The 17,428-nt window shown below is 38.8% G+C and overlaps 1 protein-coding gene across 9 annotated transcripts in view; it reads right to left on the bottom strand.

Annotated features, from left to right (window-relative positions):
• Positions 1-17,428, bottom strand: part of Psi (P-element somatic inhibitor) — a 298,816-nt gene that overhangs the window by 75,686 nt on the left and 205,702 nt on the right. For 7 of the 9 annotated variants that reach the window (XR_010860573.2, XR_010860574.2, XM_067150191.2 and 4 more), the window contains 4 exons: positions 14,832-14,893; positions 14,613-14,713; positions 921-1,054; positions 596-784 (listed from right to left, as the gene is read on the bottom strand). Coding sequence is in view for 7 of the 9 variants with exons in the window: in XM_067150191.2 (XP_067006292.1) it covers positions 596-784; positions 921-1,054; positions 14,613-14,713; positions 14,832-14,893 (486 nt within the window). In the remaining 2 variants the exon portion in view is untranslated. The remainder of the gene's footprint in view (positions 1-595; positions 785-920; positions 1,055-14,612; positions 14,714-14,831; positions 14,894-17,428) is intronic. The other 2 variants (XM_067150194.2, XM_067150193.2) reach the window with 2 other exon arrangements.

Below are 17,428 nucleotides of genomic sequence, written 5' to 3'. Positions count from 1 at the left end.
CTTGCTGAGAATCATACGCTTTGGCACAATGCCGTGTTTGAAGAACAATGCAGACAGAAAGAGGTTAAATGACATGCAATGAAGCACTGTCAAGCTCAGCACCACCCTACCTCAGACACTCCATGCAATTTGTGTGGATGTATGTTTCGTGCCAAGATTGGTCACAAGAAACATATTCATAAAGCACTAAGTGTGAAAATGTGAAATGCTGAAGAATAAGTAAACTCTCATACACAGTTTAACTGAACACATCAGCAACAATCCCAATTTCTTCCCATGAAATTACCTACTAAATTAATGTTCTAAAACTTCTGCCAGAGGATTACATTCTTAACTAGTCCACCTACAAACATAACACCAACTTGCCTGTCAGTAAAGCCAAGACAAATTTAAAGTCTCTGAGAGGTTATCGTGTTTGGATAACATCTTATATGAAGGCGTCAATGCTCCACCATGCTGGTTTTATAACCGGGTTGAAACTTTTGAACTTGCTTTTATGTTCGTCCCAAATAATGGTGATTATGGTTGTAAAAGGAAGTACATTTGGATAATCGTCCTGATGCACAATCCAAAGAAGAAAACATTTTACTCTCACCTTCCCAGCTTTCATCTGCGCTTCTATCGCTTCTGCTTCTTTAACTTTACCAATGGACCGATAATATTCTGCCCACTGAGCACTGTAGTCTGGTTGCCCATTCTGTGCAGCAGCAGTTGGCTGAGGAGCTTGCTGAGGAGCTGGCTGAGCTGCTGGTTGAGGCTGAAGACCCTGTACATATTCATTCAGCTGTAAAATTGGTAAAATAAAGCAGAAACAAATAATAATAATAATAATAATAATAATAATAATAATAGAAATAATCAAAATAATAATAATGACAATAATAATAAAGAACACAACACGACTTCAAACTAAATGGTACCTTATTGGCCTTAGCTTGCTGTTCAATCATTTCAGCTTCTCGAATCATTCCCATTGACCGGTAATACTCTGCCCACTGAATGCTATAATCTGGCTGGCCAGTGGCAGGGTTCACTTGAACTGGAGCAGCTGCAGCTGAAAATTATCACAGTTTATTACTACAGGTATGTGATTTAATAAATAGCAAATTATAAAGAGATATCTAGAAAACAATTGTAAGCATGAGACCAATCAATCACTCTCTAGAAAAACCTCCTGTAGATAAACATAACTGCCAACAACTATAGAAGAAGGACCATCAAAAACTATGCCGAGACAAAGACTGATGAATACCCCATACAGTTTCTACAGGCGATTAACAATATTTAAATTGCACATTTATAAATGTTGGTCAGATGAGTGCTCCAAAATGACAACATCTATCCAGCCACACTACGCACTTAAGTTTTACAGTGGAACCTCGATTATCCGTTCCCGGAAACTAAGTTTTCCCGGATTATGCGTTCAAATTATGCGGACCCGCGAGCATAGTAATATATATATATAAGTAATATATATAATATATATAAATGATATGAGTAAAGGAGTGGAATCGGAGGTAAGGCTTTTTGCGGATGATGTTATTCTCTATAGAGTGATAAGTTACAAGATTGTGAGCAACTGCAACGTGACCTCGAAAATGTTGTGAGATGGACAGCAGGCAATGGTATGTTGATAAATGGGGTTAAAAGTCAGGTTGTGAGTTTCACATATAGGAAAAGTCCTCTCAGTTTTAATTACTGCGTTGATGGGGTGAAAGTTCCCTTTGGGGATCATTGTAAGTATCTAGGTGTTAATGTAAGGAAAGATCTTCATTGGGGTAATCACATAAATGGGATTGTAAATAAAGGGTACCGATCTCTGCACATGGTTATGAGGGTGTTTAGGGGTTGTAGTAAGGATGTAAAGGAGAGGGCATACAAGTCTCTGGTAAGACCCCAACTAGAGTATGGTTCCAGTGTATGGGACCCTCACCAGGATTACCTGATTCAAGAACTGGAAAAAATCTAAAGAAAAGCAGCTCGATTTGTTCTGGGTGATTTCCGACAAAGGAGTAGCGTCACAAAAATGTTGCAATGTTTGGGTTGGGAAGAAATGAAAGAAGAAGAGCTGCTCGACTAAGTGGTATGTCAGATCAAAAATTAGATGTATGGCTTTTCAGGCGTTTGCTCTATTAACCAGCATTTCGTCTTAGGCCTGACACTAGACTCGTCAGAGTGGGATGTGTCAGACCCTACCCACTTATGCTGGGGTGGGAATTTAGAATTACCATTTTGATATGCTCTATTGGTGAAAAATATCTAATTCCCTCCATGGGAATTTAGAATTACTAAGTGGTATGTTCCGAGCTGTCAGCGGAGAGATGGCGTGGAATGACATTAGTAGACAAATAAGTTTGAATGGCGTTTATAAAAGTAGGAATGATCACAATATGAAGATAAAGTTGGAATTCAAGAGGACAAACTGGGGCAAATATTCATTTATAGGAAGGGGAGTGAGGGACTGGAAAACTTACCAAGGGAGATGGTCAATAATTTTCCAATTTCTTTGAAATCATTTAGGAAAAGGCTAGGAAAACAACAAATAGGGAATCTGCCACCTAGGCGACTGCCCTAAATGCAGATCAGTATTGATTGATTTGATTGATTGATTGTAATTAAAACACGTAAAAATCCTGCATTATCTGTTCCTCGAAGAAACAATTTCCTGGATCAAGTGTCCTGATATTTCAGTCACAACGCTAAAACCCCGATCAAGCGTTTTTCAATAAACTGTGTCTCACAAGAGGATGACTATGGCATACTTATGGATCTTGGCATTAACGCCCCGTCGTCGTGATAACTAGAGCAAGTACTGTGCTGGAGAAGCAATTGGTGGTGACCTTGCATAAGGGACCATCTTATCGCATTCGGGTGGCATTGTTTAGAGAATCTTGGAAATCATAAAACAGAGAGTGGCCACAACAACTGTAAGGAGACGCAGCACATATCGACAGCTCTACTTTAAGCCGGAACAAGCCGTCAGATGTTTGCACTTTTTTCTATTGTATTGCCAAACAGGTTTTCGGCACTTTCTTCAGCGCACTGGGCTTTCAGGCAGGAATCTAAACTGCTCCTCCTTAACACAAGTCTAGTGTTTTAATATTCATCATCATCATTTCCCTTTATCCAGCTGTAGCCGGGTAGGGGCAAATATGGTTCCTCTCCACTTTCTTCAGTCTTCCCACCACTCCTCCTCCAACGCTGTGTCCCAGTCCAGGTTTCTTTCTATAATGCTGTGTTGGATGGTATCCTTCCATCTCAATCGTGGTCGTCCACAGCCTCTCCTTTCTTGGATTTGCATTTCCATCACCTTTTTTGGCATTCTTTAAGTCAAAAGGACAAAAAGTGTATTGGTCATACTACAGGAAACGTAAAAAAGTGTTACAGTGATGTGTGTACTTGCAGGTGGAAGGAAGATGCCAATGTATGTCATTCCTGCCCAGAAAATATGCCAAAAGGGCAGGAATAATTTTTCAATGCCATGAAAGGGAACGGATAGTAAAGGGACTTTCAGTTGTTTGCAAACAGCGTAGAACAGAAGGCGAGTTTTTCTAACACAACTTGGCATGTTAGTTCTAGATTAGAGGTGCTCAGATGGGCACCCGTAGAGACTGGCCCAATGCGGCTGGGCTGGCCTGACGTAAATTGGGCAGCTTACGCAGCAAGCATACGCCACAGCAAAGCAAGAGTGTACATTCTCTGCAGAGAAGGGAACGAAGTTCGATTGTGATTATAAAGCTCTCCTCCACTACTCAGCGAAATGCTGATTGGGGTAAGTATTTACAAAAAACGCTATAATCATAGGAAAACCAACTTTCTCTCGATATTCCGGTGTGATTTATATAGCGCTTGATATACACAGTCAGATTTCTTTTCTTATATTTATACATACCCTGTTTATGTGGTGTAGAGTTTAGTGTGATCAGCTGCCACCCGCGGAAGCTCGGGCCCGATTCCCAGCCCAGCCATGAAATTCGAAAAGTGGTACAAAAATTAGAAAGGGGTCCAATAAGCCCCAGGTGATAACACTAGAGCAGGATTGACTCCCATCCCAGCCACCCTTGAAGGGGTTTTCCGTGGTTTCCCAGATCTGCAGGAAAATGCTGGGACTGTACCTAACTGGAGGCCATGGAAGATTCCTTCCCTCTCTCTGCCCCCCACCGACCCCTCATCAGCAGACAGGTGAGGTGGCTTGGATGAAGTACTAGAAGTTTGGAAAAAAAGCCAGACAGAAAGAGAAGATTACAGTGTGTTTTTGTGTTTTAGTGGACAATAGAAGCTGACAAGTGAGTATCTGTAATGGAAAGAGACTTGACAGATGGCAGTCTCAACTGCAGGAAATTTAGACCAATAAATGCAGACATCACTACTGAAAAAAGAAAAAGTACATGCAACACTGTCGTAAGTCTAAGGCTGCAAGTATAGCCACAAACAGGCTCATACCTGTGGAGAGCTTACAATTTCTTTATGCCTAGTTGAAAACAACAATGCTTAAATGAACAGCATTATGTCAAGCACCAGGCAAAATTATTACAAGAAATCAATTGCTAGTTGTTGAAAGGTGTATTTTGATATATTTTACATATGAAGAATATAAATAAACTGGGTTAATAAAATTTGCATTCTTGAATCCCAGAAGTTCAGGTTCACACAAATTTGTTATTTCCTAAAATTGGAAACATTTGGACTTAATTCTACTGACCAAGCCAGATGCTTTGCACCGTTTTTCAATATAAAATACCATATTTCCTTGAATATTAGACCCCCTTTTTTACCCTGCTTTTATAGCTGCAAAAGTGTAGGAAGGAGGGTCCAATATCCAAGTCTTCCATTTTGTCCAGCGACTTCTGGGTACAAAAAAACAAATTGTACATGTATGTATTCTACACTATTCTTTAACAAGTTTGTGACTGTATTCTGAGTCTTACTGGTTACATACTTCGTAAGTGACAATTTTTCCAGGGCTTTTGAAAAATATTGCAGAAAACAGAAATGGAGGGGGGTAACAGTTTCCTAGCAGATGTCGCTGTTATTTAAAGGGGCCTAACATCATTGGGCCAAACAACATGTTATCTGACATTTTTACCTACGCAACTTATTAGTGCAATGCCTGTGTGACCAGAAAACCACCACTTGCCGGAGATGTCCTACATTTAGCCCTCTGTCCACCATCGAAGAGGAATTTCTATCCTATCATTGGCCATGGCTACTCCCCATCCCCCTTCAACCCCAGATTTTAAAATCCCGTTCCAGTTTCCAAGTTTCAAATTCCACGCAGCCACAAGTAGTGTGTAATTAGGGAGCATCCAGTACAATAGCAGGAGTGAAAATGAACAAGAGAACAAGTTTTAAGTCATCCCCCAAGGTGAATGTGTTAGAATGTGCTGCAAAAAATTGAGGAAGAAAGGCAATAAACTTAACCATAATAGATATTTATTTGACCCTGCATTAACTTGTCTGAATCTATTAAAGAAACTATTTAAAATAGGAATTGACATCACTGATGAAGGGAATGGATATTTTTCCTGAAACTATGAAAAAATATATAATTTTCAATCATTAAAAGTGTATTGACAACAAGGCCGCACTAGATAGACAGGCCACAAGGCTCAGACCGTGACATCACGCGAGTGGCTGGCGTTCAGCATGGCAGTGTATGGCCCGCTCTCAGTTCCACCATGATATTGTTCATGTATTCAACCTTAATGATAAAATTGAACACTCCTTCAATTGTGGCTTTACTTAGGCGTGTATACTACAAGAGTTTTATGCGGGGAGAAAACTGGCAGGGCAGTATATGTACATTTCTTTATGTAAAATTATGCTGACATCTGTCACTTGTAACTCAACACGGTGTCTTGTAAAAGATCAGAACGCATAATAGTATGCAAAACGTTTTAATCTTACTAGAAAAATGCATGATGGCAATTCACAACAATAGTCTGAAACCGTTCTTAGAAATTAAGCTGCAATTTAAAACTTGCATAACAATTCCTAAGGGGTCAGTTGATACATTTTTATTTTCCTGAGGATTTCTTCTTCTCAGCCATGAGTTTGTCTACGGTAACTTTTCTATTGTTATTCAATAATATATTACAAAAGATTTATATACATTTATCAACAAAATGTTTAAAACTATTTATTTAAACACTGCATGTTTAAACATGTTTTCGTTTTCCAGAACATTGTTGACAAGCGAAATCAGAATTTTTCTCTGAGAATCCTCGTGTAAAAACATTAGTGTACAGGTTTACATTTTGTAGCTCTAAATGTGTCTGGTACAATACCTTTTGGTCCAGGGCAGGTGCAAGCCAAGGCCGCATTAGATAGACTCAGATAGACATTTTTTTGTCTGACTCAGAGTTGTCAAAGTCAGGATAAGTTGTCAGCTTGATTAAGCCAGTTATTTATTAAGATTTTAAATAAATGACCAGTATCAAACAACTTTTTGTGTGTGTGTGTTTCGTCAAATGGATTTTGGAAAGTGGTTTGTAAATTGCTTTTGCACAGCTTTTCAAACATTTTCCTAGTAACACAGTTATTATCAGAAATTATGCATGCTACCTTATAAGCTATAGGCCTATCTGTTAATACTTTCAAGACTTGCAAAGTTAGTTCTTCTAAGAAATGTCACGTTAGGTTCTTACGTGGAAACAAATCAACAAAGTCTTTATTTTTTTAACAGGATGACAACATAAAAGTTTGTGCAGTTGTAGCCAATGTAGTGTTATTTTCTCTCCTTTTACTACTAAAAGCAACTCCCTCTACCTTTCTTCCTAGCGGGCGATCTGGCCGTCCGGTTAGGGGCGTGCGGCTGTGAACGTGCATCGGGAGATAGTGGGTTCGAATCCCACTGTCGGCAGCCCTGAAGATGGTTTTCCGTAGTTTCCCATTTTCACACTAGGCAAATGGTGGGGTTGTACCTTAATTAAGGCCACGGCCGCTTCCTTCCAGCTGTTAGGCCTCTCCTATCCCATCGTCGCCGTAAGACCTATCTGAGTCGGTGCAACGTAAAGCCACTAGCAAAAACAAAAATAAAACCTTTCGTCCTTTATAGTTCAGCTCACGTTTTATGTAGACTCCATCCAACAAGTTACAAAATATTTCATGCTCCTTTAACAATTTTAGTTTCTTTTTCAAGTAATGCCAATGTGAATCATCAATACCCGAATTTCCCGTGCCTAGTTTTGCAGTAAAAGACTGAATATCCGGGTGAGGCATTGTAAGAAACGTTGACTGTCTTATCTTCTTTTACGCCCCAGGAAATGCGAAAAATATTGAAGTGAACCATGTTATTAGTATACAGGAATAAAATACTTTCTTTGCAAAGGCTATATTTAACTGTTCCTTACAAAATTATAATTTACCAGTAATGATACACTCATCAACTTCACTTTCAATTTCATCGATTATTTTGTGTACAGATTCTATTTTGTCGTGGACAGTCACTTTTGAGTTACAAGCAGGTCTAAACAGGAAGTTACAAATACTTTTCTAATTTGACCATTTTAATATCTTGCCCCCGTCACCTAATGCACGTATATCAGGGTTATCACTCATGAAAATATCATGTTTAATGGATTTAAAATCAAGAGCCTCGTTTAATGTTAAGTACCAATTTTCGGAATATTTTCCTCAGTCATATACATTTTGAAAATACAGACTTTGGCTGTTAAAGTTGACGGAAGGGCCGATGACCTTCGATGTTAGGCCCCTTAAAACAACAAGCATCATCATCATCAAAGTTGACTGAAACTTTGTCCAAATCTAATTTGCGTTTAATACTGAAATTACCCTGAACGTCATCGAAGTCCTTGATCCTGTCATATTCTTCCTCAGCTTTCTTTCTTTCCTTCTTCCCGTTTTTCAATTTTTTCTTGTCTTTGAATAGGATTTTTGCTCGGTGTTGGAAGATTTTTAGACAGATAGGCAGGCACATTTTCAAACTTGGGAATAGCATCGTTTTGAGAGTTTTAAATGGTTAGGTTTTACAGTTACAAGAGACTCATCAGGTCTTTTAACAGAATCGTCCCCAATTACGAAACTTCGTCAAAGTGTTTTATGCACACAACTGAGCTTGCTGAAGGGACGAATTCGGTTCGATGGATGGCTATGATCCACTTTTGTTTCCGAAACAAGCCAGTAAGAAATTTAAACACTGAAATATTAGGCTGTTTTGAACTGTAGTTGATTCTACAACCAGGTGTACAATACGACGTGGCCTTAATTCACAATGTTCACACGCGTTTAAATCATTCAACACCATCGATAGCCTCACTGCTACGAGGTTCAGATCAGCCTACAAGTCACTGGCGAGAAGTGAAGCGGCTGGCGGCTCGTGTGACATAGCGCCCGAAGTGGAGGGGGAGCCTCATGGCCTGTTTATCTAATTGGCCTTGATTGACAAGGTGGACCCAACATAAACTATTTTAAACAGTTTCTTTGATAGATTAAGAGAGGCGAGTTGTAAATATGAAGTTCAGTCCTGTATGATTCGTTGCTGATGTAACCAGAGACAAATTATTAGGAGTAAAGATTTATCATCTAGTTCCTTTTGGAGTGTGTGTGGAGAAATATGGAAATATGGACAAATTCTGCAGTGCATAAAACAAGCAAAGGAACAGACACACTGTAAATCAGGAGATGATGCAGTTTCAAATGCGTGAAATTACACAAAGTCTTGGTATTGCAGTTAAGAATTTTATATAATGAGGTTGCTCAGACCAGTCTATGCCCCACAGCGGACTAAGTTTGTAGAGGACATAGCTGTGCCAGTGGATTTCATCAAGTTATATTGATAAAGTGAACAAATGTCTCCGCTTTGCCACGACTTCGGAAAATACATCAGTTTCTCTGATCTCAAATTGGCAATGCCGATGAGGTGGCACAGTTCTTTGATAAGCCATTAAATGCCAGATTCAATGCTGCCGGAACATCAAATGATTAGTTAAATTTAATGGAAATGAAAAATTACAATGAGCTGTGATGTCTGCAGATGGCAAAGACCTTCTGCCACAATGCAAGCTGTCAAAAAGCAGCTGAAGATTAAGCCATTCATCATCCTAGGAGGCCTTACTTTACTGGCGTTGGACACCTCCATAAATAGGCCATTCAAAAACCATGCTGGGGCAAAATCAAGCAACAGTCCTTTAGTGTAATCTGAGAGTGGGGTGGGGACTTACCACTTCTAGCTTCATTGAAAAGGTTTAAAGGAAACAGGAATTTCTTTTACTCTGAATGGAACTGAAGACAACGGTAATATGCCGAATAGCAGCCGCCTTCGAATAAAACCCGCACCCTAAATTGGGGACGGCAAAATACGGAATAAAATAAAATCAAATAACTTGCATATCTATTTATTTTTCTTCTAATATACCACAAATATAAATCCAAAACAGCTTACAATTAATAAAATCATCACAAAAACTTGAATAAAATCGGTCCAATACTCAGATCAATCAAAATTCACCATAGTCATCTGAAGTTTCACCATAGGAACTTTCGTCGCCGGCATCTTTCCACAAATAGTGGTCCTCACTACCCTCCAATGAATTTGAAATTCCACATTTCCTAAAGCTTTTGGACACTAGATCGTTGGGAATAAGTGCCCATGCTGTCTTGATCCAGCTGCATATTAGTCCCACTTGAGGCCTCTTCGCTCATCCAGTTGGTGTTAAAATGTGATCGCTATCAGACAGCCATTCGGTGAACAACCGTTTCATTGCAGCTTTGAAAGGCCGGTTCATGCACACATCAAACAGCTGTAGAATAGAAGCGAGTCCTCCGGGAATTGTCCAAAGATCGGTTTTTACTTTCCTCCTCATATCTTTTACGGCATCACACAAGCATGTTTCGTTTTTTGTAACTAAGCTCCCGCGCGACGCTGCCAAACGCACTGTCCCTGCAGCCGGACTCGTGTTCTAGCAATAACACCGGTTGGCAAGTTTCCATTCAGAAGTGTTTTCCTTCTCAGAACCACATATCGAGGGAGTTTGGTTTCATTTGCTAACATCAGAGGTACCAACCTTTGAAGTGTATTATCAGTAATCGCCCCCCTGCCCCCCGAGAAAAATTACGAGTTAAGTCCAAAGCATGCTCCTTCCTTCTCAACGACACCCCTTTTGCCCTTTGCTCTAGCAATCTATTCGAAAGTATATCATGTTACAGAAAAACAGTTCCACACAACCTGTTAGTTCTCTGATAAAACATTCCTTGTAGCTTGTTTCACACGCAGCAGCTGCTTTTCAGTGTAGTTTTTCTTGAAGCACCCTTCCTACTGTAATGACATTTTCGTTTGAACCATACGCGATTCCAATGCAGTTGTGCTTAATGTAGGCCTCACTTCTTTCTCAATATTTCTGTTAACTGCCAGCTACACTTAGCGCAGCAAATACAACATTACTTAAGGATTTATAGTGGAGAAGAGCAGCGCTTGGGATCCTTCGTACACTATGAATTTTAAAATGCTTATGGGTAGCGAAAGGAAGTCACGACCTAATTTATACAATAGGAACATATGTTTTATGCATATCCTTTTCTTCAAATCTGCTTGGTGGTGAACAGGACAATAACATTGACTTTCACCAAAAATTAAAAGAAGAGGATCATTTCAATTCCAGGCGAATGCCGATATATATATTTTTAGACAATATTGTAAAAAATGTACTACAATAGTTTTAACTTGTGTTTGTAACATTCGCATCAAACTTTCTAATCATGATAGTGAAAATAACTTTCAACATCACAACATCTCATTCCAATTTTATATGATCAATAATTGTAAACGTTCTTAGTTGTAATTATTTGTTTTAAGGTTATCCATTGCGCTGATAATGCCCATTAAGAAGGGCGAAACATGTTCACAACCTTTCTATCATTTATAAATATTTAACCACAAAATATGGTATTGTAAGTATTGACTAGGTTAACACTAAATGTATATTTTGTGAATTGTATGTAAACAGATATGGAACTCAAATGTGAGCGAGGTAGACTTCCATAACCAAATTCTTGATTCTCGCAAAGTACAATATCCCGCGAGATCAGCTATTCGTGCACCTAGCATGCCAGCAACACTAATGAAAAAATGACGATCGAGCATCCACCGCAGTGGCTTTCATATTTACCGCATATTACCATTATTCTTAGATATACAGTATTTCATTGCCTTACATTTCGCGTTTACATGTGACAGTAACCGTAGAGAAAAAAATCGACCTTTTTTGCTAGAACACAAGTAAAACACAATTAAGACCTGAATGCACATTTACACGTGATATATTGAGTACGGTAACCGTATTCAAATATTTCAATACTCCATGTAAACGTAGTAAATATTTACGAGAATGAATGGCCTGAATATGACCCGCACCCAAGATTTAAAACCAATATTTTGGGGAAGAAAGTGCAGGTGGTATTCGGGATTATACGGTATCTTCTCTGGGAAAGGAAGAGCGAAAATGAGGATTCAGACTGTGCCCGTTCGCATCTCGTAGACCGTCTGCAAAATGGCGGCGTAGGAAGGTATGGCCCATGCGATCTATGAGATACTATGAATTTCTAGATAGTGCGATGTCATAGAAGGCCACACGTCTCGGAATGAACCAATTTGGAAGGCACTAGGGACAGTAGACAGTCAAGGTGATTGTTTTTTTCTTCTTTTTTTTAAATATAGCAGCGAAGGGGTTGTTAAAAAAACTTCACTTAAAAATTTGCATCGCAAGAGGGAAGACGCATCTGACAAACGAGCTTCATATTGGAAGAATATATAAGAATCGAGAAGAAAATATCGAAGAATAAGGATTGTCGTTCAAAAACTGACGGAATAATTCACCAGCGGACGTTATAAGAAGAGCCGAGAAATAAAAAAATAAGTAAAATACGGTGATCTAGATCTAGCAGTTTCCCGTGAGCAATCGTCTTACGTTTGGTAAAGAAGGACCAACTGTAACAGAGGAGAAATAACTTCAAACACGAAGAAGACTATCCTAGCTCAAGGAGGAGGAGAGTAAATTTCGAGTTCTACAGAAAAAGCTGATATATAAATTCTTATATACGGAGAACTTAATGCCAACCAAAGAAAAATTTACATCCCAAAGAACAAGGAAAAGAATATCAACTGAGGAGATATCCGTAAAAATGGAAAATGTAATGACAGATTCCTTCTCCAAAATGAATATCTTTGCTGCCTACAGTACTGAAATGATGTGTGCCTGCTAAAAATGCAAGATGGACCAAACTGGGGAAAGGTACATCCCAACCAAATGACCAGCACAAGATAAGGAAGGCGATGTCCAACCTGATGTCCAGACCATGATGAGGGAGAATCTCAACCCACCAGAAGGCGGTTCTGAATGGGAGGACGGAGGATGACCAGACCCGGATTCCAACCGCGGGTCTAACCACATCCGAGCACTGGAGCGACAACTGGACCAGGTATAACATCAAACGAGCTAAGTCTTCACATTTTTTTTAGTTGCGTAGTTTTTCTTGATCTGCATGCGCACTCTAAGTTCGGCATGTGCTGATTAGTTGGTAATATTAACCGTTTAACTAAGAATGCAAGTGAATTATACAAGTGAAGTGCGAGATATTTAAGGCTATAATATAATATGGCAGTATAGAATAGATTTTTATTACATTATATACGCGCTACCGCACTTGGTCAGAATAAGCAGAATGTGGCATGAGTAAATGAATGAAGTGTCTGTATTAAGAGCTGATAGCAATGAGTTAACAGATATTGTGGAACTTCGATAGATCTCGTATTAATTTGCACAATGTTTACGTCACGTTTGGCACGCACGTCAGATATGAATGTATTTGAGTTACGTACTCGCTCTGTAACATGAGGGCATTGAACTCTGTTTTGGGTTTGAATATACATGGTTATTGAAATGCATTTAATAGAAAAGCAATTCTGAGATACTTAGCATAGCATTATAAGAGTAATCGGCGGTATGTTTGTGGTAGAGATTAATGCAAATGAAGTGATAGTTGTGTATTGAAATGTTGTAATATGGTTATTCGACGGAATGTATTTATGAATATTGAAATGTACTTCGGTGTGGATAAGAATGCTATTTGCTGAGGAAACGCTATGTCACATTTATATGAGGTGAGATTTCGTGTCAAACGAAGAGAGTATGTGAAAGAGAGCACATCGCGTGGATGACCTAATTGAGGTAAGATTGATATGTACTATAATAGAATTGAGAGTTGCGACAGAATCATATGACAGTTGTAGATGCTGTATGTTAAATACGAGAGTATGTTGATATATTATTTAACTATGTTCATGGCCAAATGTAATCATGATATTCTTTAATGCGGTAACACATTTCCAAACATGAATGCGTATTATTTTCATTCTGACTGACCATATGAACTCAGTAGCTTGCAAGGATGAGAAATACTATGTAATATGAGAAAGGGAAAGCACATTGAGCCGGAAATAGATGTGTGTGTGGATCAGAAACTGCGTACATAGATAATTTGTTTCTTTCGACACAGAGATTTGAATTGACGTTTCTTGAAAAATATAATGAATAGGTAAATGGTAGGCTGGGAGCCAGATGTCACAGGCACTAGGGAAGTATTGCCTTAGCCCCAAAGCTGTTATTTAAGTATATTTAAGAAGGACCAAACAATGAGTTCAAATTTATGAATGCAGAGTTATGAGATCAGATTTATGAGTTAAAAGTTAAGCTAGGGTTTATTTTCAGACATATATCCAAAGATATACTCGAATTTTTATTTACATTCTGACTTTTAATCTATTTAGTTATTTTTGCGCTTCATTCTGGTAAACTAAACGTTTTATTAAGACGTAATTGATTTGAATGCGATGAGAATAAGTAATATAATTAACATGACAGTATTTACGTCAACCTAATGAAGTATTTCAATGGAGGCTTGTGATTGCTCAGTGATCAATTGTGAATAGTAAGATTCATTTTGATCTCATTTCGGAATGTGAATGTTAACATGAACTGGGATATAAATCTCAACATGAATATGAACATGAATATGAATATGTGTAAATAGCTTAACGTTGCAATTACTTTTCTTTTATTTGAGCCAGCGCTGACTGAACTATTATTCAGGTATAATAAAAATACTACCCAAATTCACACTACTTTTTCGTAGGTCGATATTTTATTTAAATAAATATTATTATTTTTCTAGAACGAATGTGTTATGAATTCTTTCTCTTACGCTTAGTTTATAAGTTAGTTGTTAAGTTGAGTTGAATTGATGCATGGTAAGAATTTTTAGAGGTTTTCGGTAGTCGGTACATTCTTAGGTGTATTAATTCTTCGGTGATACGTCTTCGGTGGACCGGTATTCTTCTGAACTCACGTAAAACGCAACTTAATGTAAAATCTCAGATTTTACTTAACTGATGGATACGCTGAAAAGAAATTGAGCCGCTGGGAAAATAATTTGCTGACCGTGCTACCACGGGGCACAAGACCATTGATGTAACTAGGAAAATTGTGATAAAAGCAGAACTCGCAGAGTGATCTAATGGACACTTCCACAATAGTTAAGAAGGAAAAAGTTTTTAATAATTATATTAAAATGTAAACTTAAATTTACAAGATACATACTTGGGTCACTTGGATGCTGTTGGCCTTGCCAAGGTTGGTAACCAGCACCCCAACCCTGAGGAGCAAAGTGCTGCGGAGGACCTTGCCTGAAAAGGACCAAACTGTATTGTCTTACTAGAATTTCTCCTCACGTTAAGTAATATAACATTAATTTAGTCTTACGTTTATAGTGACCACTATGCCAAAAATATGAATGAAGAGAATTAACTTGGTACTTACCCTCCTGGAGCACCTTGACTAAGAGGGTATTGTGTAGCAGGTGGTCCAGTTGGACCAGGAGGCTGGAAAAAAGAAAAACATATTCAACCTCAGAATATTTTTAAAAACAGGAAAGAGAAGTTTAGCATATTTAGTGAGGACACATGCTTAGCATTCATATTTACAGCCAGATAGCTAAATATCGAAGAGGAAGATTACTGCATGTAATAGAGGTTAATACAGGGAGAATAATTTAAGTGTTCAGACTTCTCCTCGCATGCCGTGAGAAGTACCGAGCTAGCGCCATATGGCTTCTGTCAACACTGACAAGAAGTGTTTAGCTGTTTAGCACTGTGTCCCTCAGGTCGCTGGGACTTAGGTGTGTTGTGAGGTAATTATCATGATGGTTAAATACACTATAGAGCTAAGAATATTTCCGGTCGAGTATTATTTGCACAAGAAGAAGAAACCAGTTAATAGGTGCCTTCGAAAATTCCGTAGACAATTTCCCGGTGCGGCAGTACCATCAAAACGTTACGTGCATCAGCTCTTTTACAAGTGGCGTAGTTCTGGTCATAAGCAATAAGAAAAAGAAGCGAAGAGGAACAGCTCTCACACGGGAGAGGTTAGAAGATATACAGGCAAGACCCCAGATCAGTCCCCAGAAGTCGCTTCGGAGAGTAGCTCAGAAAAGTGGTGTTTCACCTTCTACAGCACGTAATGCAACAAAATTGTTACATTTATGATCTTATCGGACTCATTCAGAACATACTGCCTACAGAATTCAATGCAATACGATTTTGCAATTGGCTAATGAATAGTGTCCACTACAGTATTGTGGATCCGAACTTTCTTTTTATGAGCGACGCAGCCTGGTTTCATTTGAGTGGATATGTCAATTAACAGAACAATAGAATCTGGGATACAGACAACCCCCACATTTTACAGCCGAGACCTCTGCACGATGTAAAGGTCCAATATTTTTTCAGGACAAGATTACTTCTGACAGTTATATTCACAACATTCTGGAACCATTTTTTGCTGAACTGAGTTAAGAAGGGAAAAGGTACAGCTATTCCCAGCAGGATAGTGCAACGGTCCATACAGCACGTAGCTCTATGCGACAGTTACGGGAAATGTTCGATGATCAGATCAGTAAAGGCTTATGGCCCCCTCGTTCGCCTGATTTAAGCACATGTGATTTTGATCTATGGGGAAATCTTAAAGGAAAAGTTTACAGAAATAATCCTCCAAATGCAGAAAAATTTAAAATTCAAAAATTTAAAATTTAAAAAATTTAAAGTTTACTTATTTGTCCAGAGCATCAATGTAACCGGCGAGTTTAGTTTCATTTGGTTTCTATAGGCGTAATCATGCCGCTCCTTTGAGCCGACTAAGCCTGCTTGTCATTGCGGGCACTGTGCTCGCTGTCTCCGCTTCCCAGCACGCCTAGTCCTCGGCACTCTGCTCTGAACTTTCAAATTAATCACCCTGCAGAATGTCATGTGCATGGCCTGAGAAGGAACTTAAATTTTTCACAATGTCATGAGATCAGGCATGCACACTGGGACAAAATGAAACGTATTGAAACCAGTCGGCAATATAGAACAACTGCTACAAAAAGTGTCCAAAAATAGACCAAATGGATTTCAGTATGCCAGGAATTGGCAAGACCATTCAGAAACAGGATATTTTGTACAATGGGTGACCTAAATGCCTGCGACTGATTCTCGCCAACAAATTAAATTGAAATCATCAAACAAGTAAGGGTGCAGTGTAACTCATTGATATATTTATTTAGCAGTGGTGTTTGTATAGTCCATGGCCCTCCCTTATACCAAACCACAAACTGCAAGATAGTATCTATCAAAAAAGTGTGAAGCATAGTAATAAAAACGTAATGAGAAACCCTATGTCTTAATGTACACAACCATGAAATTCTATAATGAAGTGCTACAACTCTGAAGGCCGTGAATGAATGTCTGACAGTTTCAAACTCACTTGCAACAAGCCATGGCAGTTAGCACAGCAAGTGCAATCAAACCTGGCAACCTCCAAATATTCTTGCATCCGACTTCCAGAAAATCACAACTACGGATTTAGGAGAGACGGAGGAGGTAGGAAACCTACACGACACAGATTAAGACATTCCACTCAACAAGGCAGAACAATACAACAGACGAAACTTCTTCCTACACAGTTTAAAAACCTCTGGTGAGGATAATTATTCTATGGTACCATGAACTTTGAAGAGTAAGCTGAACATTGCAAGTGTCAATAGACTAGACTGAACAGATCGTGATCTCGGACTGGACCATATGAATTGCAGTGGCTACGGTGGTCTCCACAGGAAATGGCCCAATTATTAAATTCCCAAGTTACCATGAACTACAGTAGACTGCAGCTGGCTTGCCAAGCAAGCTTTTAAAGGTGTAAAGCTCCTCACCACAGGATCCCTGCTGTCTACAAGCTAGGATAATAAAGCATGGGATTCCTGGGGTATAGGTACTGTTTCAACAAAGAATGGCTGCATTACTTCTCTCCTACATGGGGTGAAGAAACTGCACATTGGCATTGGCAATATGCCATCAAAATATCATTTATATTAGGTTTATGCA

The sequence above is a fragment of the Anabrus simplex genome, chromosome 6, assembly GCF_040414725.1.
Source record: "Anabrus simplex isolate iqAnaSimp1 chromosome 6, ASM4041472v1, whole genome shotgun sequence".
NCBI lineage: Eukaryota > Metazoa > Arthropoda > Insecta > Orthoptera > Tettigoniidae > Anabrus > Anabrus simplex.
This window is presented reverse-complemented; position numbering and strand designations above follow the sequence as displayed.